Source organism: Leuciscus leuciscus, assembly GCF_965113295.1.
Source record: "Leuciscus leuciscus genome assembly, chromosome: 25".
Lineage (NCBI taxonomy): Eukaryota > Metazoa > Chordata > Actinopteri > Cypriniformes > Leuciscidae > Leuciscus > Leuciscus leuciscus.
The window spans coordinates 24,511,902-24,537,116 of record NC_138724.1 but is presented as its reverse complement, the minus strand read 5'-3'; the positions used below and the strand labels follow the sequence as shown (position 1 = coordinate 24,537,116).

Here is a 25,215-nt window from a genome sequence, read left to right as displayed (position 1 = left end):
GATTGGCGTGTTGCATAGCATTTTCACTAGAGCGTAAAAAAAATTGAGTGTCGCGCCTGTTTAGAATGTGGTGTTGGATTTGAAGGTAAAATACCAAGGCTTGTGAGCGCATCATTGGGACCAAACTCACAGTTTTTGAAGGAATGACACCATCACTGAGTTTGATGTTTAATAAATGCTTAGTTTGCATTTGAAAATTCAATGTGAATATACAAGCTATTTTGGAAGCCACATTATTATAGCGGTTTTCATAAAAACCATCACAAGAGACAATCCTGCACTGTACAACAACACGACTCTTTATAGAGAACAAGAACATACAGGGTTTATGATGGAATATATGAAAAGAACCGATACTGTTAAGTTTGTTTCGACGTTTATTTTTCATTGTTGTGAAAATGTTAAGTAAACCCAATTCTTTGGGACCAAACTAGCGCACTGCCAGTTGCATCACAGGAATGTCAACATTGGGTCGTTTCCTTACAATATGCTGGACTGTTCAAAGACCCAAGCACATCGGAACACAAACATCAATGAGTGATAAATATATATTATACATATAAATAAAACTCAAGAGGTGTACAGTCTTTGGGACTGAATAGTTTTTGCACAGTGAATATCAAACTTCCAGGCAAAATGAGGCATCTCAAACGTTTGTGCCGTTTTGTGAGACGTTCCTTGTGTTTTTCAGCTCACTGCAGTGCATAGTATGGATAGTTATTTAAAACCAGGTGGTGTTTTCATTAATGGTTTGAGTTGACATATTGTTAAGGCAATTTTGTGTCTTTTTCTGAAGAGAGAAAAAAAAAGCAATGAAAAAAAAACAAAAAAACAATGATAATAAAAAGCACTAAACCAGATTTGATGTGTTGTGTGGGTTTTTCAGGCTTTGTTGAGTATCTTTAGTAGATTATCACTCCATCATTGGGTATTCTGTGAGATTGATTGTTTTCAGACAGGCCATTTCTTAGCAGTAAATCGGTTTTACTGCGGATTTACGGTGAAGGTAATTTAAGGGTTTTCTCTGTCCCTGAGGTGAAAGGTCAGATGAAATGATCCTTGACCGTCGATCACAGCAAAGGAAGCATGAATGGCCATTTCAGTGCTGACAAAAATCCATCACGAAAATGAGTGTTTGATTGAATTTGTCTCCTCATTGAATTTCAGTCTTTCTGAATGGTTGTGAAGGCACTAGAACAGTAGCCAATACAAGCCGATATACATCAGTGAATGCATATGGATTTACTTGGAATTTAATTGGAGGGAAAAAAAAGCCATATATTTGTCATTATAATTTTTAAAACAAAACCAATGAAGGCCTCTCCTTTAAGCTATGAATATTTGCATGAATTGGCCTAGTGTTCTTGTTTCTGTTTATTTCGTGTCATTTCCTGATGTCATAAGCATAATGTGGTCATCCGTAGGTAGTATTTGCATCTCTGAGACTTTGATCTAAAATCTGTCCTTTAAAGGCTTAAACATGTCTTTCTGAATAATTCATTAAAACGTAACGAAAGCAAACAGAGAGAGAGACAAACGCTGAAACCTGTTCAGCTTGCAGAATCCTTGTTGCTCTTCAAACTGCATAGTGCCATTGAATGTCCTGCTCCACAGCCAATCAGAAGAGCCGTAGCGTCTGTGAGGCCAGGGACTGGCCGTGGTTGCGTGATGTCACAAAGGGAACCGTCTCCGCACATTCCGTGTTCATTCCAGCCCCAGGAGAAGATCCGACCCCCTGAAGAGAGACAGTGAAATATATTCCATGACAATGTTGCTATAACGATAGATAGACAGGCAGACAGACAGATAGACAGACAGGCAGATAGACAGACAGATAGATAGATAGACTGACAGACAGATAGACTATCAAGCTTGCAACACCAAAGTTTCGATTCAAAGCGAACATACATGCTGAAGTGTAATTTTGAAAAGTAATTTTGGTAAAAGTGTTCACAAAATTAATAAGAAAAAGAAACGTCACTGGGATGTTAAAAATGATTCTGAATGAAAAAAGCCCCATGCAGCAGGTTTCTTGTGCACACATCACACTTGTGAATCATTCAGACCCTCCATGAACACGTCCAGCTGGTGGGTGTGGTTGAACCCGCATCGCCATGGAAGCACGTGCCACGGCAACATGGTTACATAACAAGTCCCGTTGCCACGGCAACCAGGAGCGAGGATGCTTTCTCAAGGGTAACTCGTTTTGTCGTCCTCCCCGCCTTTTCTCCCACACTACCCAATACACTAACAAGTCTTTGTAAATTAATTGTTTTCTTCTCTGTAAGTGGGCTACAATTATGCAGAATTATAGATAAAAAAATAAAAGTAGGACACTTGTGCATGACAATAACAAATTTGTGAACATAAAAACCAAATCATTGTCTTTGAGTGTGGATGATGTGTAATTCACAAAACAAGAGCTCTAGTGTTCAGTCACTGATGCACAGCTAAACTGTTCCCATAGCAACACACGTACAGACCATAGAAACATATAGAACAGCATACTAATCCAGACAAGAGAAATAATTAAATAAAAAAGACGTGGTTGTGTGATTCGTTTCAAACAAAAGACGGTTGAACATGGTCACTGGTCAGTGGTGTATAATGCACAGTCCCTAAACCGATTTAGGAAGGATAGATGGAAGTGCCACGATGTCCTCTGAGAAGAGTCTTGTGTGTTTAGATAATGCTATATGAGAGTCAAGGCATGTTGAGATGTTATGAATTTGCTCTGTTGTGCAATGAGACGTCATGATTTTGTACCCGAGGGTGCATCGCACAAAGGAACAAAAGATAAACCTCAAGTTCCCCAAGAAACTAATACTTCTTTGTAATTATCAATCAATTCTTCTTTTCAAGGAAATCAGGCTCTTTTCTAAGTCACCTTCTCAGCTGATGAACTGCTACATAGTTGTAATCGAAATTAATGGAAATTATTCAACCCCCATTGCAAATCAGTTTTATTGGCAAAATTCAACCCCCTGAATAGAATCTCTCTTTGCAACACAAATCTGCAAATCAGGTGTTGTTTCAAGCACACCTAATGCAACTAATCAATGGCTTCATTAGTTGCATCAGGTGTGCTTGAGCTAGAACACATGAAATACCTGAACTGGCTAGGTTTGTTGAGTGTCACTTTTGACTGCATGTTAGAAATATGGCATGCTAGTCAAAAGAATGGCTCGGAGTAATTTCAACCTAGGGTCCTTTGCACCATGACCTCGAGCCAAACACCCCCCAGAAGGTTTTTTTCCCCTTGGTTGAACATTATTAAAGTTAGAGCTTATTTAGAGATAGCAGCCGAATGGCTTAGTGCAGGCGCTAATGGATCCAAGGTTGTATCTCGTAAATTACCCCACTAATAATGCCCAGAATGGTACTAAACTTCTACAGTAGTACAAATAGGTTCTGTACTCATAAAACGAGGCATTGGAAAGTTTGTAAGTACATCAGGAGTTTATTTTATTAGGACTTTTACATGCTTTTCCCAAATCACGGAAGTGAACTCGGCGTCCAGGTTAGTGGTAGCATGAGCCATCAGGCAAGTGTTATTTAAATAAACTCCTGATGTACTTACAAACTTTCCAATGCCTCGTTTTATGAGTACAGAACCTATTTGTACTACTGTAGAAGTTTAGTACCATTCTGGGCATTATTAGTGGGGTAATTTATGAGATACAAATTGGAGCCAATAGCACCTGCACTAAGCCATTCGGCTGATATCTCGAAATAAGCTCTAACTTTAATAATGTAAGGAAAAATCTAAGGAAAAAAAGTTTCTCGGGGGTGTTTGGCTCGAGGTCATGGTGCAAAGGGGTTGAAATTACTCCGAACCATCCCTTTAATGGTCTAAGAAGGCATTGTTTTTTTATGCAAAATATTAATTCTCATCTTTCCTTTTGACTTTGAGATAAAATACAACAGAATAATATTATAGTAATGTGAGGCAAAGACAGCAAGAAGGCATGAGTTTCAAACACTGCATGAACTGCAATTAGTCAATGGTGTTACTTTTTTAACTTGTTGGGGAATTAACAAATGGAAAGAAATAGAAATAGCTTTTATTACATCTAACTAACCCTAACTTCATATTCTTTTTCAGTAATTGCTCATTTCCCTCTGATGCCCTTGCACAAAGGCACAGAGACTAATTCCCAGCATCCTTCTATGATACGCTGAAGATCACAGCATGGAGCGGAGGCTTAATTACTCCAGCAACAGATACTCATCTCTACTAATGCTAAAGACGTAGTGCTGAAAATGTCCTATTACTGAAATCCAGACACTGAAGTCTCAAAAGTACAGAAGCCAGAGCTGGTTCCAGAGTTAATTCTGGCCATCAGGCTTAGTGGAATCTCAAAATGCTGGCTTACTCTTCTTTAATCCTGTCTTTTTTCTCCCCCAGCTCAATGTCAGAGCAGTCACATCCCATAATAAGCTACTTTAAACCTAAAGATACTGTAGAATTATTGCCATGGCAACTGAATATGGGATGAACCTAGGCACAAAAGAGAATCTGCTGGGAGTCAGGAAACCTATAAAGAATATAAATGTATATATATATATGTGTGTGTGTGTGTGTGTGTGTGTGTGTGTGTGTATATTACACACACACAGTGTTTGTCATCATCCTATGTTCCTATGTAAGTTTTATGCAAGCTAAATACATTTTAAATATATATTTTAAATATATTAAATGTAATACTTTTATTAAAAATAATTTGTATTAGTAGAGGATAATAAATATCATAATTTAAGATTATGACAAACACAAAATTAAAACATTCACATGCATTTCAATAAAAAGAATTGAAGGGAAACTTGCTTGATTGTCAATAAAATAATGGCTTCATTTTATACAAAATCAAGCAATAAATAAATATTACATTATTAAGGATGATGGCAAACACTAAAGTAAAACATTCAGATGCATTACAGTTAAGAAATATTGGGAGGAAATGTGCTTTTGTCATGATAATAATGGCTTAATTTGATACTAAATAGATATATTGCTGTCAAATCGATTAATCGTGATTAATAAGATCTAATGCAAAAGTTTGTAAATATATATGTGTGTATTGGGAAGAACACACACACACACACACACACACACACACACACACACACACACACACACACACACACACACACACACACACACACATATATATATATATATATATATATATATATATATACACACACACACACACACACACACAGAGCATTTATGTTAAATGTTAAATGCGATTAATCGCGATTAATCGATTTGGCACCACTTTTTTTTGTGAACTATGGCCTGAACATGTTCTTTGAGGGATTCACTCGGCAATGCTCACAGAAAACAGAAAAACCCCTGATTTCGTGCATGAGGTCTCATGCACATCACAGCTTGACGTTTGTTTCTCTGATGAGCTCAATGATTGACTCAGTACTCAGGTCTAAGAGTGTGTGACGGAGGCCTTGGCAGCTTTCTTTCCAATGACTGTTATGGGCCATCGGATATGTCAGAGCAGTCCATCATGCCATCGGACACGAAGACAACAGGTGTTGCCATGGAGACTACATACTGCATACATTCCTAACATAATCCCAGAGTAATCTGTCATGCATGTTTATAATAAAACCTTACATTTCCTGTGCCATAAAAAAAACACCCAAGCTCACTGTACTCACCCACAACAGCCAAGTTATGTTCAGATCCGCAAGCGATCTGCAAAAAAAACAGGGAGAAATTTGTGAGAAACACCTATTACATGCTCTTACATGCTCACAGTCCAAACACAAGAACCGCTGACAGATGACAAACAGACCTCAGTTTGACTCACGTCACACATAGAATCACATGTGACAGAAGTCGGGATGTCTGAATCGAACATTCCCTGCTGGGAAGCGGGCACGAGGGGAGTGATTTAAACATACAGCTGTGCAGAGATGCACAAACACACAATCGGCCCCAGTGCTGGAGTCATATGTCCATTACCATGACAACCAGCGAGGATGTGAGTGGGTGACCGGGCGTCTCTGGTTGGTTTATTAATGTTTGGTGATCAGAGCTCATTACGCAGAGGAAATGGGCAGCTAGTGGATAAAAACACATCGCTAATGCTGTCTGCCAGAGCTGGGAGGATGCCGTCCACACAAACACGCTCGTATTAGTGGAAATGATATCGGTGCATCATGGGAAATGGCAGCAGAGCTGGTGGGCCTGAAAGAACCTTGAAACTTCTCGTTTAACGACCAATCAAATATATATAAACCTAAATCCACCTTTCTGTATCTGTATTGCCCTAAGTCGACTTTAGAAGACATAACACAGCTGTAAGCACGAGAAAAACATTTAGAAGAATTTATTCATTTGCTATAACTAATTTGTAATAATATGTAGAATTTGTAAATGTATTTATTAATTGAGAATAATCTATAAATGTTTGTAAATTTAAATTATATATTGTATCATATTAGAATACTTCTGTTTATTTATTTAATGATTTATTAATTTAGAATAATTTACAGAATATTTCTCAAATGTTTATATTACAAAAATAAAAAAGTTACAAATGTTTATAAATATAAATGCTTAATAATTTCCAAAATATAGAATATTTCCATTTATTATTTAGAATGATTTATTTAAAATTTGTATGCATTTATATTTACATATCCTTTTTTTATTATTAAAAGTTAACATTTCAAATAAATGTAATCATATTCTCTATTCTTTGCTTTTATTGCATCTGTTTTGTTATTATTCTATGATTATTTTAAATCCTTTTTATGTAAAGCACTCGTGTATTATGTAAACACATTTTTTATTCAACTTTTTAATATTGTTTAAATGGACATACACATAGTTAGAAACAAAACATAATTATCTTAATTTATAACTAACTATGAAATGTATTTAATTTTTTATTAATTTTAAATATCTAGAATAAGTTACAGAATGTTTCTTAAATTAAACATTTTAATATTGCTTCAAATGGATATATATACAGTTATAAACAAAATATATGAATGGTATACTGAAACCATAAAAAATACAAGATGGTGATCTAATGGTCATTTAAATAGATAATAAATACAATTCATAGCAATTAAATATCAATGTTGACTGTTATGGGTGATGCACAAGGACGTTCTGCTCGCATCCGCTGTGGACTTTGTGTGAACTGGTACAAAGCGAGGTCTTTTGCAGATATAAACAAAAGCAGGAGCCTCCTGTCACACTCCACAACCACGATCTCTCCTGATATAGTCTGTTTCTCTCACCATCACCAACAAAACAAGCCCATCCAGCCAGCGTCCCCAGCTGACCCCACGCCACACAAAAACAACACACAGCCAGTCAAAACAGCTTTCAGACAGAGGACAGGTCTGTCCAATCCATTAAGGACTGCTGTCAGATCAGTAGCAGGGAGCGCTACAACATGCAGACACAAAGAGACCGACCAAATCTCATTCCCATGAAATAATACAATTAATAAAAAATTTTTTTTTAAAATAATAACGAATAAAGAATATTAAATTAACCAAAAATATTGATATGCATTTAAATATAAATAGTATAAATTATATATAAATAGTATTTGTGCTTAGAATGACATGAAGATAAATAAATAATGATATATTATAATAATAATATTAGTAATAATTTACATTTCTGACCAAACCATTCCTTTAAATGAACTTTCATTAATTATTCTTGAGATACGAAAGTCTAATAGTAATAAAACCTGGCATTATTATATGGGACCCATAAATTGTATTAGCATAGATCTTTTTTTATTATCTTTTTTATTATTTTAAAATACATACACACAATTAATATTATGTAACATATAATAATATATCTAATTTAATTAACTATTAATTATTTAATACCATATATAAATAATTTATATAATTATACATTTAAAATGAATATCATAAAATACAATGAAATATAAATCTAAAGTAAATACAGCTTCTATATATTTAATTATTAATGATTTTATACAATATATAAATATTTTATATAATTAAATATTTATAATTAGTAAAAAGTGAAATATAACTATAAAGTAAATACAATTTTTATTATATTTTGTTATTTTAAAACACACACACACACACACACACATATATATACACATACATACATATATATATACATATTTATATACATACATATATGTATATGTATGTATGCATGTATGTATGTATATATATATATATATATATATATATATATAAATTAAATGTATATAAACTTTACATTTGAACATATATACTAAATAATATAAATAATATGCAATTCATATTATAAAATGAATTATAAAACATATTTGCTGATTATAAAATATAGAACACTGAGATCCTAGTCAGTGCCTAGAGCTGTATTTTTAGATCCCGTTGCACCCATGTGCCTTTGATAATGAAGAACAGGACGAGGTGTCCCACACAGACATGTTCAGGCACTGTGATGAAGCCTCAGGTACAGCAGTGCACTGTGGGAACTCAGACACACACACGGCAGGACTCCAGCGCTCCGGGTGCAAGTGTGAAACTGACTGTCGGCTGCACCTTCACGTGTGAACAAACTCATTTGAAGAAATTACACCACCCATTTCTGGGAGTTACTCCGTATCCAGGAAGGAACACAGTCATTTCTAGAACACAGTATTATGTTTCATCTACTGATAGGAAATCTTACAGTCTGGAGCCAGTGAAGATGCTAACTCCCCCCTGATTGGCCACTAGGCCTTTGGCGGTGGGAACAATTGATCTGAAGTCTAAACAACAGTTTAGACACAATGTAGACTGTCACTGGTGCTAAAAAAACGTACTATTGCAATTTATGGTTTTAAAGGCTTAGTGAAGTTGTGTCCCAAATGACGCACTATACACTATGCATGTATACACTTATATGCATGTACTTATGCACTATGTACTCAACTGTGTAGTGTATTACTGTATGTTTTATACGTTTATTTGTCATTCATCATCAGAGTCTAATTTACTGAGGGTGAGTAAATTAACAGCAAATTTGCATTTTGGGGTGAACTATCCCTTTAAGTGCATCATCTGGGTTTTTAAAGAGTACTTTTTCCACACTACTCGCACTATTTATACTACAAAACGTCATAGAATAGTGCATAAGTACATTAATTGGGACTCACCTTGAGACTTTTAAGATTTAAGAAGAACACAAAAGCAGCATAAATGTATCATAAAAGTTGCCCATATGACTCATACAATATATTCCACTAAAATACGAGGTATTATTGATTCCAATTTTTTATATTAGCCCTAGCTCTCTTAAGAGTGTTCGTACCAATTTGTCATTAAATTGCTCTTTTGAGTCAGAAATGTTTAAAATATGATCCGGTTCACAAAATTGGTCTGATGGATTTGTTCGCATATCTAACTGTGAACAAATCAATGTCCAGCTTATAATACTTTAATTTCCAGACATTGTCTTATTTTAGTATTATTTATATATTTTATAGTTTAATTTTTAGTAATTTTGTTACGTGCTTTCAGCATTTTTAGTTGTTTTAAATAGTTAAATAGTAAAATATTTCTAAATAGTTTATTTATTTAACATTTCAGTTTTAGTTTTCAGTTTCCAGGGCATCATTTTAAATTTGTCATTTTGTTTAAGTTTTTCGTTTAATATTTATATTTAATTTCAGCTTTAACAAAAACGTTTTAGTTAACGATAACGACGCTTGTCGCACAAAAGCCATCGTATGACTCTTTAAAATCTCCTTTTGTGTTCCACAGGAGAATGAAAGTAGAGTTAATGATAACTATTCCTTTAAGCCTGGGTCGCTAGTGCAGGATATTGTAGCATAAGCAACTTTTGAGGATTAAAAATGACATCCATGGTCCATTGTCCTGGCAGAAAGTGGTGAGAGCACAAAACAAAGTCACGCAAGGAGACCTGACAGAGAAATGTGTTTCGCAGTCTGGACAAAACGTCCCTCTGTGCACCAACTTGAACTTGAAGAACCAATGCAAAAAGACGTAAATGCCAAATGTCTCTTTTCTCTCGCTCACAGTATCTGAAGGCTGGTCTTTGATTTCAAGGTTCGGTGACTCGTCAAACACGTAAAACCTGAGATTGAGCATGAAACACTGTCATTGAGTCATTCTCTTCAATACGGACGCGCACAGATTCTGCATTCTCTACGGTATAAGACAAGTGATGACCTTCAGATCTAATCAACCGGTGTCTCTGGGCAGATGTGAGAAAGAATTGTGGGAATGTACAGTGTGTTTTCGCCCCCTACTGGAAGACAGTACATGCTGCATTCTCCTGCCTATGAGTGAAGAACATTTCCACAACATAAGAAAAATCACGCTTTGGAAAATCATACTTATGACATGATTCATAATCATAAAAAGTCTAAATTATTATATACGAAGTCAAAATTATGTTAAAAAGCAAAAATTATGACATCAAAATTCTTTCAACTTTTGAACTCATAATTTAAGACTCAGCATGTCATAATTTAGATTCATCTCATAATTTTAATTCTGACTTAGTGTTATAATTTTGACTTTATCTCGTAGTTTCACATTTTTATCTCATAATTACAATTTCGTATGCCATAATTTTGACTCATAATTTCATGTATATAATAATTTTGATTTATCTCATCATTTAAATTTTGTATCTCATAATATGATTCAGTATATCATAATATACATTTTTTAACTAATAATTATGATTTAGTTTGCCATAATTTTGACTTCTCATAATTGCAACCTTTTATCTCATAATTACCATAATTTTGACTTTTTATCTCATAATTTAAATGTTTTAATTTCATAATTTTGACTTTCATAATTAATCTCATAATCTGACCTAGTATATCATAATTTTAATTTATCTCATAATTTACATTTTTTATTTGGACTTTAGCTCATAATATGAGTTAGTACATCACAATTTTGATCTCACAATTTCAACTTCTTGTCTCATAATTTTGACTTTTCCCCTCATAATTTCCCCTTTTTATTATAATTATGATGAAGTCATCATTTTGACTTTTTTGACTTTTATCTAATAATTCTGACTTTTTATGCCATAATTACGATTTACTCATCTCAAAATTACGATTTACCAAAGCATGATTTTTGTATGTGGCAGAAATGGCCTTCCATATTATTATATTATTTATTGAACGTTGGTATATTTTATCATACTGCATTTATTACCACTTCACAATACGCCACGAAAAGCAGTGCAGTGATTTTGCCACAGTTAACGGGGGTTGTAGTCAATTCACTTCGAATTATTATTTGTGGTAAAATCACTACTAAACAGTATATGTCTACTTTACAGTATATGAATACTTTTACCCCAGTATATGGCTGATAACATACCTGTGTTGCTCCAAATAAAGCTTTAATCTCGACGGGGCGGCTTATAGATTGGCCAGAGCTGGTTGAATCGTCAGGCTCTTTTTCCGTACCCTGATTGGTCCATCCTAGCTGTCCGTAATTGGATCTGCCCCATGTGAAGACCCGGCCACTCTCTGTAAATACATCATATATTGAAAACAGTATCTCAAGAAAATAAAGAATTGTGTGAGACTTGTGTAGTGTGACTCACCTGTTTTTGTGACGAGGTGCGTCCAGCCGCTGTGAACGTGGGTCACTCTCTCGCCCCGCAGCAGAGATCGGTCCAACGCCACAGGAAGTGTCAGGAAGAGACTCTCGCTGACCAGCTGACCATGTTTATTGCTGCCCCAGAGGAACACGTCACCTTTCACTGTAGAGATATGGGATTCAAATTCTTCGGTGAGACTCTATGATCTTTCGTCTCTATCCTGACTAATCAGTTTGATTTCTTTGAAAAATACTCTCACCGGTCAAACAAATGCAGTGGGCGGAGCCTGCAACTACCTTCTGTGGGGTCACATGATCTAACCCTGCAGATCAGAAAGTGCTATGGATAAATGACTAAATTAAATATATCATTTAACAGACATTCATGAGGTAAAGTAATAAATAGGAGTAAGATCTCGTGGATCTGGTGTGTGTGTGTGTGTGTGTGTGTGTGTGTGTGTGTGTGTGTGTGTGAATGTTACCCGGGACAAGGCAGGGCTCTTTAGAGGACAGATGCGCAGGAACAGGTTGGGGACTCAACATTCTCTTAGCGTGACTCGACAGGCCAGTTCCCCACTGATAAACACAACCTGAAGCTTTAGACACACACACACACACACACACACACACACACACACACACACACACACACACACACACACACACACACACACACACACACACATAGAAAAAACACACAATTAAAAGTTGATTATAGAATTAAAATATATTTAATATCTAATTATATTATTAAATAAATAATTAAACACTTATATTTGTTTGTTGTATATATATTTAAAAGTATAATATTAAAATATATTTAATATGTAATTAGAATTTTAAATGTAAAATGTAAAAAATGAAAAAAAATTCAATGTTTAATATTTCTAACAAATATATACATATACCAAGCTAAACAAAACATTAATTATTATTATTTTTAATTAATTATAATAATATAATTAATTTAATTATATATAATTATTTATTATATTTGATATAAAAACTTATATTTATTTTCAATATTTAAAACAAATATAAATCAAATAATTAAACATATTTATAACAAATAATATTATAATTAATATATAATTGGAATTTTAGATATAAATGTAAGTATTTTTTTTTTCAGTATTTAAAACAAAAATATATATACACACCAACTATATATATAAGCAAAATAAGTAAAAATATTATATTTAAGTTATTTATAATAATTAAATAATAAGTATACAATTAAATATAAAATTATATCTTAATATAAAAATCTATATTTATTTTTAGTATTTGAATCTTTTTTACATGTAGACATTTCAAGACAAATAATTACATACTATAACATTTAAATGATAATAATTAGAAAAATATAATGTTAATTATAACATTTTACTTGAAACAAATGTATAGATTTGATATTTATTTTATATAGTCACAAGTAATACCTGTACTTGCTAATGCATGTCTGAGGCCAGCAGCCACACTAGTTACAGGCTCATTCAGTGTCTGCAAACACAACATAGCATGACTTTATTTCTATCCTCACACATAAAAAAAACAATAATGCAAGAGTCTCACTATGGTCTCAGTTCCCACCTTCACATGTAAAGGTTCTGCTGAGTGTGAGATCCCTGGTGAGACACCAAGCTGTCCAAAAGCATTGGAGCCGCACACCAAGACCTGACCGTCACCTGACAGACACAGATCAGATATCAGTTATTCAGCACTGAATTAAACCAGAGGAAGTCTCAATAGGCAGGTCTAAGAGCACTTGATCTAATTAAACTCTAGACAAAAGAAGAAGAAAAAAAAACTCAATATTACTGATGTCTGCAATATCCGCATGCTCTTTTATTATTCAGATTATGAATACGAGTATGGATTTGATGACCCAACCACTCACCTGTCAGGATAATAGAGAAGTCCCAACCACAGGACACCTGCTGAACTCTTCCACACCCAGACAAAGGGCAGGGTTGAAAGGTTATGACCTCTGAAGTGTGACTGAGGCCTAACTGACCTTTGTGGTTGTGTCCACACATCAGCAGGTCACCTGACTCTGGGTGGAGAAATGTTGTTGTCATACTTCAACGTGTCCACTAGAGTGCGCTATTGATCCATAAATAAAAGGTCAGCAAATACAGAAACAGTTTGAGGATTATTTTACTAATTCGAACGACGTGTCCTTTCAGAGTGTTAGCATTAATATCTATTATTTTTAATAGTGTTATAGGCCAGCTAACCAGTGATGACAGCGGAATGCCCGCCTCCTCCGGTTATGCAGCGGACCTGCTCTGCCTGCAGTCCGCCGTGTGCACGCCGCGGCTCGGCTTGATCTTCCGTGTGTCCCTGTCCCAGCTGGCCGGAACTGTTCGCTCCCTGCGATACAAAATCACGCTTTATTGCTCATGAAAGCGCTGTTTTTGTGGACTATAATTATTTGAGACTGCTTATTTTAATTTATACTGTTACAAGTTCGCGTATTATCGTGGATATAAGGATTGTAGACCGGTACCAATACTGTTTGCAAGCTTTGTGTAATGAAAAGTAGGCTGAATAAAACTTACCCACGTGTAAAGTACACATTTTGACAGCTGAGTTCCTTCCATCAGATTTAGGCGCAAATTGATGACATCGCCATAAAATCATGAAACGTCACTGCTTTCCAGAAATATTAGTGGGTAGAATGCTAAAAAATGCATTCCCAAAGTGGGCGGGGCTTAGCGGATCGGGAGTTGCTCATTTATATATATATATATATATATATATATATATATATATATATTATATTATATATATATATATATATTCTTTTTGCCATTTTATTAAATACAAGTCACACATTTTATTAAAATATTCTACTTAGTATAAAATATATATTTAATATCGCATTATAATATCAAACATATGTTATATTGTACATATAGATACTAGTATTGTATCTATATTTGTTAAAACATTATAATACTATTATATAGGCTACAATTAACTATATATTATGAAATTTAAATTATAATATTAATAATAATTACAATAATTAATTTTATTGTATAACAATTATTAAATAATTGTATTAGGGTGAAAACTGGGACACTTTCTGATAATTTACCTTCTACATAATTTTTTATTATGATCCAAATGTCATAGCCCCTCATATGATACTATTCTGAATAGGTTAATTATTCAACTTTTTTTTTTTAAGGAGGGGTGCAGGTACAGCTGATTCACCCTCTTTCCACCCCTCCCTCCCTCACCTGTCCACAATATTTTGTATTGGGTTTAATTTATTTCATATAAATTTACATTTAAAAAAGAGGAATCTTCATAAACATTTCTTCTTATAGGCTAATTTATTCCACACAGGTTAAATTTCATTTCTCTTTGTACAGTAGGTCTACATGTCAATACAGCCAGTGCAAGTGAATGCCTCCCCGTCTTCAATGAGGCCATTCTCCTCGCCACACGTCTCATGGAAATAGTCCTCACAAATAATGCAAGTCTTTTGGGGATAATTTTCATCACCATATGTGGCTTTGCAAATATTGCAAATCCGAGCTTGTATAAAAATTTAAATACTAATGTTTTATATTTGATATAAAAAACTAAATTCATGTTCAATATTTAAAACAAATAAACACATGCACATACCAAGTAAAATAATTGTAATAATTCAATTAAAATTATTCTATTTATATTATGTTATTTTTTTAAATTATGATATTATAATATTATGATATGCTTTTTATATTTGATTTTTTTTTTACAAATACATATCACATATACATATTAAGACAAGTAATTCAATAATATAATTATGCAATTTTATTTCTAAAACAAACATTTTATATTTATTTTATATATTGTATAAATACAAATAAAATTCAAGTCACAACCAAGTAGCAAAAAGGATGATATTATTCAAAGGCAAAGAAATTAAGTACAATAATATAACAGAAAATCATAGAGAGACCTTAAGAGAGTGCTAAAATGACTCACTCACTCATACCATATAAAAACGGGATAATAACAAAGACTTTATATACAGAAAGGGACTTTGATAATAACAGTGAACTGGGGAAGAGAAAAAAAATCCTACATTAATACCTCTGAAGAAATAATAAGATTTACTTTAATAAAAAAAAAAATTATAAATAAAATACATATGAAGGCTACAAAAAAAAAAGTTCTTATTTTAATAATAAAAGTATATAACAACACCCAATTTTGTGCAAATATTCCAAGTATACTCATCATCTACATTCAAAATCGTTGTGGTTAAAATCCAGTAGGCCATGTAAATCCCGCGTGTAGACGTAGAGGTCACGTGATATCCGTTACTTTTCTCAGCGCTTGTCAAGATGAACCAATCACAGCATGGTGAGATCACACGGTAATGCGTGTTCAAAAAACGAAAAAGTTTACAGATACTACGCTTCCATTTTTTTAACCAGGTAAGTTACCTATCACTGCACTCATAGAATTACACTAATAAAAGATTTTACTTATGTCTCCAATAAGACATAATGTCCTGAGATTTGAATAACACTCGCTAGAGATTTCGGCTTTTGAGCCGACAAGCGCCCCCGAGGAGTCCATAGAGGAACACGGTTGTTCGTATATTAGAACATTAGCTAGAAAGAAGAAAGAAAAGAAGAAACGGTATTTATTCATTTTTACAAGTAAAAAAACAATGATTTATTTTTTGTTATAAGCATATGAATATATAATCTTTAGCAATACATTTCTCTATACTTTAAACTTGAACTGATACTGACAAACTTGACATTCTGAGTTTTGAATTAATTATATAGACGCTAAGCATTCTTGTTAATTAAGTTAAAGTTAATTTGTAAAAAATATTATTTCATGTCCAATGCAACATTTACATGCATTTTTAATAAATAAAGATTAACCTCCAGGTCCTACTCCATGTAGACATCCATTTTAAATCAAGAAACATCTGTCAATAACACTAAAAATACTGAATATTTAATACACTCACAATGATAAAAAAATGATATATATACTGTGCACAAATGAAATATAAAGTAAATCAGTATACTAAAATATCTATCAGACAATATCTCTTAATAAATAAACATAAGATGCCAATTTGAAATCAGCAGACATCAACTTTGCACAACCATAACCATTGTGGTCACCTTGCATAAATACCACCCTATCAAGTAGAAATCTCACATATAATACAAAAAGTCCACTTGCAAGCATTTAAGCTTCATCTTTTGTTGAGCCATGTATTTAATCAAACAAGAGTCAAACTAAAAATATAAATAGACACATGAGGATTTGACTTCGTTTGGTAGGTACATACATACAGCATGACATATTATTCATGCCATACATTATTTGGAGAGTGAAGTACTGTGACCAAACAAGTGAGCATGAAGAAATGGATGATTTGTAGTTTTCAGACTCCTAACTGTTTGTTTAGCCTGCTTAATGCATCTCCAATGATGTCCAACTCATGTCTTAGTTCCTCCACCACGTTGTTGATGCTGGCCGTGTCCTTCAGAACGTCTACGCTCTGCGTGTACGGGTTGTAGCGTACCGAGAATGGCCGCTTGATGGTCTTTGCAAACTCTCTAAAAGATTCATTCCAAATGCACAGGGTTAATTTATTGCTGAAAATTTTGGGCTAAATACTCAGATGAGATATGCAGTAAATACTTAATTTTTAATGATTAATTTGACTAGTCATTGTTTTTGATTGCCCACACACCTCATTTTGACTTTTGCTTCCTCAAAGGTGTCCGAAACAAAGTAGACATCCTGAAAGGTGGTGATGATACACTCCTGTTTGGATGTCACGTTGGGGTCAAAGGACAAGATCCTGGCGTTTCCTGACAGTGCATGCTGGAAGGAAAGGGAATAGATCATCTCTCTATATGGTGAAAATCATGCACTTTACATCATGTAGAGAAAGCTTTTGTGTTTCATTACCTTTAGCTCGCTGATGGAGGACAGCAGACCGGCCCCATACGCTCTCAGCTTCCCTTCCTGCTTACAGAGGCCAAACTCCACAGTGAAGAAATAACACTGAAACACAATATGGCAGTGATAAATACTCATTTTGCATTATTAAATATGTATTCACATTAAAACACCTCTCACTAAAAGGTTAAAGGTCAAATCTCAAGACCTGTTATTACTTACAGTAGCAAGTTTCTGTATGGAGTCGTCCGATGCGCCCAGTGACGCGAGACCAATCTCCTGACTGAACTGAGCAAAGCTGGGCTCGGCCAAAAGAGGTACGTGTCCAAGCAGCTCGTGACATGTGTCTCTAAAACAGACAGACATATTCAATATAAAAATATATATATGGTCACACTTTAGATTTGGGTCCAATTCTAACTATTAACCAACTATGAACTACGACTTTTGCCTCAATAAACTCCTGATTACTGCTTATTAATAGTTAGTATGGTGGATGTTAAGTTTAGGTATTGGGTAGGAATAAGGCATTAATATGTGCTTTATAAGCACTAATAAACAGTCAATATCCTAGTAATTTGCATGCTAATAAGAAACTAGTTAGTAGTGAGAACTGGACCCTAAACTAAAGTGTTAGTTTATATATAATATAATATAATATAATATAATATAATATAATATAATATATGAGTGTAAGTATATATATATATATATATATATATATATATATATATATATATATATATATATATATATATAGTAGACTGTTAGGTTAAGGTTATGTGTTCTCAAATGAGAGTTAGTTGACATGTAGTTGCAAAGTTACTTATAGTTAGTACAATGTCTTATTTGGACCATAGAAATAAAGTGTTGCCATTATATAAAAATATTCTTACATTTATTTACACACACACATACACAATATAAAATATTTTATATCTACATAAAAATAAATAATATATACACTACATTATACTTCAAATAAATAATTTATATATATATATATATATATATATATATATATATATATATATATATATATATATATATACACACACACATATATATATATAAATTATATAAAAGTAAATACATATATTAAAATAACACACTTTTTCTGTGAATTTATTATAGTGATGGTGATATCATCATCATTTATAGGCCCTGCATGTATGTATCATACATTTGCTAATATCTGATTATTCGTGTACTCACGGCTCGGGTGTGTAGAGGGGGTCTGAGCTGTGTCGGACATATTGAGTGCAGTGAAACACACGGAAGGCGAGACCTGCCAGGAAGTCTCGCGGGGAGAGATACCCAGCCACAGGCCTGATGGTGAAGCCAGTACGCTCTGAAACAGTTCATCAAGCAATGTTAGAGTAGTCTATGAATCCTGTACAAATCCAGCAAAATAAACTGACATCCCTCTCTCTCACCTTTGAGAAAGCGCGAGACGTCCTCCAGCTGTGGGATGTTGTCCTCACGGAAGTCACAGTGTGTGATGAGCAAGGGCAGGTTCTTCAGGTACTCGCGGCAGGCGTGTGTGGGGTAGAGTTTATTCAGCTCCCTGAACACAACTCCCCATGTTTTCACCTCCTCCTCTGTGAACTCAATACGGGGAATGGGATCTCCACTGATGGAAGAGGAGACAAAACTTCCTTTAGATTTCATGAGGAAACATTAGTATCTTAGATAGATAGATATATAGATGATATATAGATAGACAGACAGATAGACAGATAGATAGATGATATATAGACAGATAGATAGATAGATAGATAGATAGATGATATATAGACAGACAGATATATAGACAGACAGACAGATAGATAGATAGATAGATAGATAGATGATATATAGACAGACAGATATATAGACAGACAGACAGATAGATAGATAGATAGATGATATATAGATAGACAGACAGATAGATAGATAGATGATTTATAGACAGATAGATAGATAGATGATATATAGACAGATAGATAGATAGATAGATAGATGATATATAGACAGACAGATATATAGACAGACAGACAGATAGATAGATGATATATAGACAGACAGATATATAGACAGACAGATCGATAGATAGATAGATAGATGATATATAGACAGACAGATAGATAGATAGATAGATAGATAGATAGATAGATAGATGATATATAGACAGACAGATAGATAGATAGATAGATAGATAGATAGATATATAGATGATATATAGACAGACAGATATATAGACAGATAGATAGATAGATAGATAGATAGATGATATATAGACAGATAGATAGATAGATAGATGATATATAGACAGACAGATAGATAGATAGATAGACAGATATATAGATGATATATAGACAGATAGATGATATATAGACAGATAGATAGATAGATAGATGATATATAGACAGACAGATAGATAGATAAGATAGACAGATATATAGATGATATATAGACAGATAGATGATATATAGACAGACAGATAGATAGATGATATATAGACAGATAGATAGATAGATAGATGATATATAGACAGACAGATAGATAGATAGATAGACAGATATATAGATGATATATAGACAGATAGATGATATATAGACAGACAGATAGATAGATGATATATAGACAGATAGATAGATAGATAGATAGATGATATATAGACAGATAGATAGATAGATAGATGATATATAGACAGACAGATAGATAGATAGATAGACAGATATATAGATGATATATAGACAGATAGATGATATATAGACAGACAGATAGATAGATGATATATAGACAGATAGATAGATGATATATAGACAGACAGATAGATATATAGACAGATAGATGATATATAGACAGATAGATATATAGACAGATAGATGATATATAGACAGACAGATAGATATATAGACAGATATATATATGATATATAGACAGACAGATAGATAGATAGATGATATATAGACAGATAGATAGATGATATATAGACAGACAGACAGATAGATAGATAGATAGATAGATAGATAGATAGATGGATGATATATAGACAGACAGATAGATAGATGATATATAGACAGACAGATAGATAGATGATATATAGACAGACAGATAGATGATATATAGACAGACAGATAGATAGATAGATAGATAGATAGATAGATGATACATAGACAGACAGATAGATAGATAGATGATATATAGATAGATAGATAGATGATATATAGACAGACAGATAGATGATATATAGACAGAGATAGATAGATAGATAGATAGATGATATATAGACAGACAGATAGATAGATAGATAGATAGATGATATATAGACAGACAGATATATAGACAGACAGACAGATAGATAGATAGATAGATAGATAGATGATATATAGACAGACAGATATATAGACAGACAGACAGATAGATAGATAGATAGATGATATATAGATAGACAGACAGATAGATAGATAGATGATTTATAGACAGATAGATAGATAGATGATATATAGACAGACAGATAGATAGATTGATAGATGATATATAGACAGACAGATAGATAGATAGATAGATGATATATAGACAGATAGACAGAGATAGATGGATAGATATAGATGTATATATGTAGTGTGTGTGTGTGCGTATATATATATATATATATATATATATATATATATATATATATATATATATATATATATTAGTGCGATTATTCACAATTAATCGATTCTAAAATATAATAAGAGACGATTCTCTGTCTCTCACACTCACATTTTTGGGATTTATTAAATGTATATAAAGTTAATATTAAAGTATATTTTAAGAAGTTACTAAACTCACTATTTGTAGCTCATAGCCAAGTCTGCAAAGTACTTTCTCCTTTTGCGATAGACATTGTCCTTGAATCCCTGTTGAAACAGAAGCAAAACAGTAAGCGACGTGATTACATCATACTGATGATGACATAATTGAGATGAAGCGTTCCCGCACTCACCGGGTGATCCGCGTCCAGGTCTGATCCATACATCAGCACTCGATTCGCACATTTATCCAGATCTGAAATCTTCTTCGGGAACCACGGCACATTCTCCATCTCTGAAAAAAAAAAAACATTCAAATATTGAGTATTTTTATTGTCATTAACAAAGTCTCAGTCTCGTTAATTCACGTACCGCTTTCTTCCGGCAGGCGGTTGTCATGCGCGTCCATCTCGAGCACGTTCACGTGTTTCCTCAGCAACTGAATGATCTCGTGCAGCTGCTCGCGGTTGCTATCGCAGTCTACGAAGATTTCAAACTCAGAGTTGCGCCTTTTGGATTTTCTGGACTCAATGTGCACAAGGTTGACGTGGTTTTCCTGTTGATTTATAACTGATGGTAAATTGTATAGCAACATAAGGTTTTTATTCAGATAAAGGAATGCAAGAAAATCCTAAGAAAGTCGATATGCTCTTCACCTGGAAAAGTTTTAGTGCCTTGACAAGCCCACCGACTTCATTTTTCAGAGAGAACACAACAGCAGCCCGACCCCTCTCTGTGGACGCAGTTTTGTTGTCTTTATTCTCCTCGATCTTTGGAAAAGCAGATTTGTTCATCTGTAAAACATGTGTAAAACAGATTGGTTAGGTCAGGTAGAAATAGGTCATCAAAGGTCATCAAAATCATATCTTGCTTTACATGACTTGATGTTTATTTGTAGCATCAACAACATCCGCCTACTTTAAATCTTGTCAATCAGATCATGTGGATTAAAGAAAGAGTGTCGTAAACAACACTCAATATCTTAAGGGCACACATGCAACTTTATTTGTATTCATTCAAAGGTTTTGAACAATCCTATAAGAGTACAAACACTTTAAAATCATAAATTTTCCATCCATTTTACTTAAATACATTCTGTTATTTGAGTTTCAACTCAATCAACAATGAAATTTAAAATGGTTGAAAACGGCAATGAACTTATCACTGCAGGATGCCATTTTTTAAATGTTATTAATTTTTACAGTTTTGTACATTTAATTAGATTTTTTGTTCTTGTCTACACCACACGATCGGGCTGAAGTGAAAAAAGCAAATAAAACCCATTATAATCAGTGATGTTGTCTACACTAGATAGGGCGCGATGTGACACAACAAATTCCCGACAGTAAACTGACGCCACGTCCTATTACTGACGTACTTAAAGCACTCGCGCTACTTCTGTCATGGAGAACAAATGGGGGGTTTCAACTGAGGGGTTTGTTTTTAATCCTAAACTACAACAAAGTCCAGCTGCGAACAGGTCATCGGATTAAAGGTGCTGGTTCCTGCGTCGGTTCAGCACCGCGGACAGCGCCAGTCATCATGACCTGCTTAACATAAGCGCCGACAGAGGGACGCCGCACCAGACCTTCCCCAAGGTTGCAGACTTGGGATTAGGTTCAAGAAATCATACCGATAATTGTGATTAGTAATAGTCGGAAAAATATATGATGTATATGAAGACAATGTAGCACCAAACACCAGTCCGAATGTAAACCAAACCCTCCAGGTGCATCAATCCAACAAGATACAATGAAAAAAGTCTAAGAATCTAGACAAACACAAAAAAAATTTAGGTAAAAAATTCATCGAGGCCATGAAGTATGAAGTATATGCAAACAAATTAACCAAATTCTTTTTTTTTTTTTTTGTATACACTAGTTTATTTATTTTTTAAATTATTTCTTTTGTTTATTTTACATGTAATTTAAACACATTTAATTACATTTAACACCATGAGAAAACAAGCTCCTTCAATGGCAACAGATTCAAACATAAATGGCAAAAGTATCCAGAAAATCTTTATTAAATAAATAAATAAATAGTATTAAATGGTAATAAATAAATAAATAAATTAATTAATTAAACATGCATCACTTTTTAATTAATATTAACCCATATTAAGTCGTGTTTTATAATAATGATGAATTTAGTTTAATATAATATAATAAAATGTATAATATAAATTTTATTTAAAATTTTTTGGTCTTTACAATAAGGATCATTAGTTAACATTAGTTAACTACCTTAGTTAACATGAACTAAGCATGATCAATACTTCTTCAGCATTGATTAATTAGTTAATATTAATTTCAACATTTACTAATACATTATTAAAATCAAAGGTTGTATTTGTTAACATTAGCCCTGCACTGTGAACTAACATGAACAAACAATGAACAGCTGTATTTTGACGAACTAACATTAACAAAGATTAATAAATACTGTAACAAATGTATTGCTCATTGCTAGTTCATTTTAGTAAATACATTAACTAATGTTAACTAATGAACCTTATTGTAAAGTGTTACCAATGCAAACTAGCAGTTATAAGCGACCCCAAAGCTTGCCGTCTACTGACCATGTTTCTTTTATCACGCATGTGACAGAGTAATCGTCCCTGTCCTCGTCTTCCCGTCAGCAGGATCCCAGACAGCATTAGTGCATTGACCGTGGCAGGGCTCAGAGTCCTGCGATTCACCGTCTCGCTTCAACAAAGACAGGCCAGTGTCTGTCGTCTTAAAACAATCTCATTTGGAGAGCGAGGAAGCCTATTATTAGCGCCCTCTTGTTTTAATCTAACACTGGGATTAGGCTGCAATTAATCACTCTTCCACGCACATCTCTGTTAAGTGTACTTAATTTGATGCATCTTTAGATTTGGTGCATGGAGGATTGGAACGTGTCATTGCTAACAGCATCAAACATGGATATGTTAGACGTAAAACTGAGCGGAGAGCTTTCGCACACTTGCACAGTGGCGCATCACGGTACCTGTAACCTTCAGTTTCATCCATGCTCTATGCTTCCTAGAAATCTAAATTTGGCATTATAAGTAGACTTAATATTTTTAAAAAAATTCCGTATTATCTGGGGTCTCTCACCTTTTGAGAACTTGAAATCTCACCCGAGTAGATAATATCATTTTAAAAAGTATGCAGATTGACCAAATAAGAAGTTAAAAATGTTTTGAATGATGGGAGAAAGCGCTTACCTCATTGTTAAGTTGCTTCTCTTCCAAAGTCAGACCAAGGTTAATGGAGTCAAAAGATCTTCCTCTGCGCGGTCCCTCGCTTTTAGTTGAGTACATGCTGGTGTTTCTTATTATTTAAACGAGCTTGTCAGTCGTATGCGCCACAATTGTTGTACTACAATGAGACTGTGCGATTTGCTATTTATGAGGACCTGAAAAGGGAGAGGAGGGGTGGAGAGTTAATCTTCCTCCTGACAGCAAATGGAAAATGAGCAGCTTCTCACGTCATGGGGATATTCATACGAGAGATGTACCTTTTCATATTCTCTTTGACGTTCTGCACACACAAAAAAAGATCTGTGTGTAAGGAGACGCCACTTCACTGGCAGGAGTTAGGAACAAAAACGCCTACAGGAGACCAAAAAGTCTGTCCTCAAATCTCTCTGCAAATGAAAAATCAAATATTAAATGTCATCATACAGGTGCACAATTATGATACTACACCAAACAACAGTTGATGTATCTAATATCTAATATTTAGACATCATATATGAAGCATGTGCAAGTTAGTGGATTTTAATTAATAATAAACCATTTAATAAATATTGTAATCTTTTTTATTATTATACTTTTAACATACACCACAGTCAACATGCATTTTTCTTATACAATAACTCCAGATACAAT

At 33.7% G+C, this 25,215-nt stretch overlaps 2 protein-coding genes across 5 annotated transcripts; both read right to left on the bottom strand.

Moving 5' to 3' along the window:
* Positions 1–155: 155 nt before the first annotated feature.
* Positions 156–14,297, bottom strand: sergef (secretion regulating guanine nucleotide exchange factor). 4 transcript variants are annotated; one of them, XM_082159950.1, is made up of 11 exons: positions 14,169–14,297; positions 13,845–13,980; positions 13,505–13,660; positions 13,198–13,292; positions 13,047–13,107; positions 12,087–12,200; positions 11,865–11,927; positions 11,609–11,767; positions 11,380–11,531; positions 5,680–5,716; positions 156–1,735 (listed from the first exon to the last, which is right to left on the bottom strand). In XM_082159950.1, exons 1-11 carry the CDS (start codon positions 14,208–14,210, stop codon positions 1,551–1,553), a joined length of 1,200 nt encoding a protein of 399 aa, XP_082016076.1. In that variant the 5' UTR covers positions 14,211–14,297; the 3' UTR covers positions 156–1,550. The 4 variants fall into 4 exon arrangements, with proteins under 4 accessions (XP_082016076.1, XP_082016078.1, XP_082016077.1 ...); XM_082159952.1 differs by having other exon boundaries at positions 13,505–13,710; positions 14,173–14,269; XM_082159951.1 differs by having other exon boundaries at positions 13,505–13,700; positions 14,173–14,262.
* A 1,884-nt stretch (positions 14,298–16,181) lies between these two features.
* On the bottom strand, positions 16,182–24,971 carry tph1a (tryptophan hydroxylase 1 (tryptophan 5-monooxygenase) a). Its single transcript, XM_082159894.1, has 12 exons — positions 24,843–24,971; positions 24,550–24,740; positions 21,992–22,129; positions 21,708–21,891; positions 21,530–21,630; positions 21,376–21,443; positions 18,990–19,186; positions 18,769–18,904; positions 17,776–17,902; positions 17,563–17,658; positions 17,342–17,475; positions 16,182–17,204 (listed from the first exon to the last, which is right to left on the bottom strand). Exons 2-12 carry the CDS (start codon positions 24,643–24,645, stop codon positions 17,030–17,032), a joined length of 1,452 nt encoding a protein of 483 aa, XP_082016020.1. The 5' UTR covers positions 24,646–24,740; positions 24,843–24,971; the 3' UTR covers positions 16,182–17,029.
* Positions 24,972–25,215: the final 244 nt, after the last annotated feature.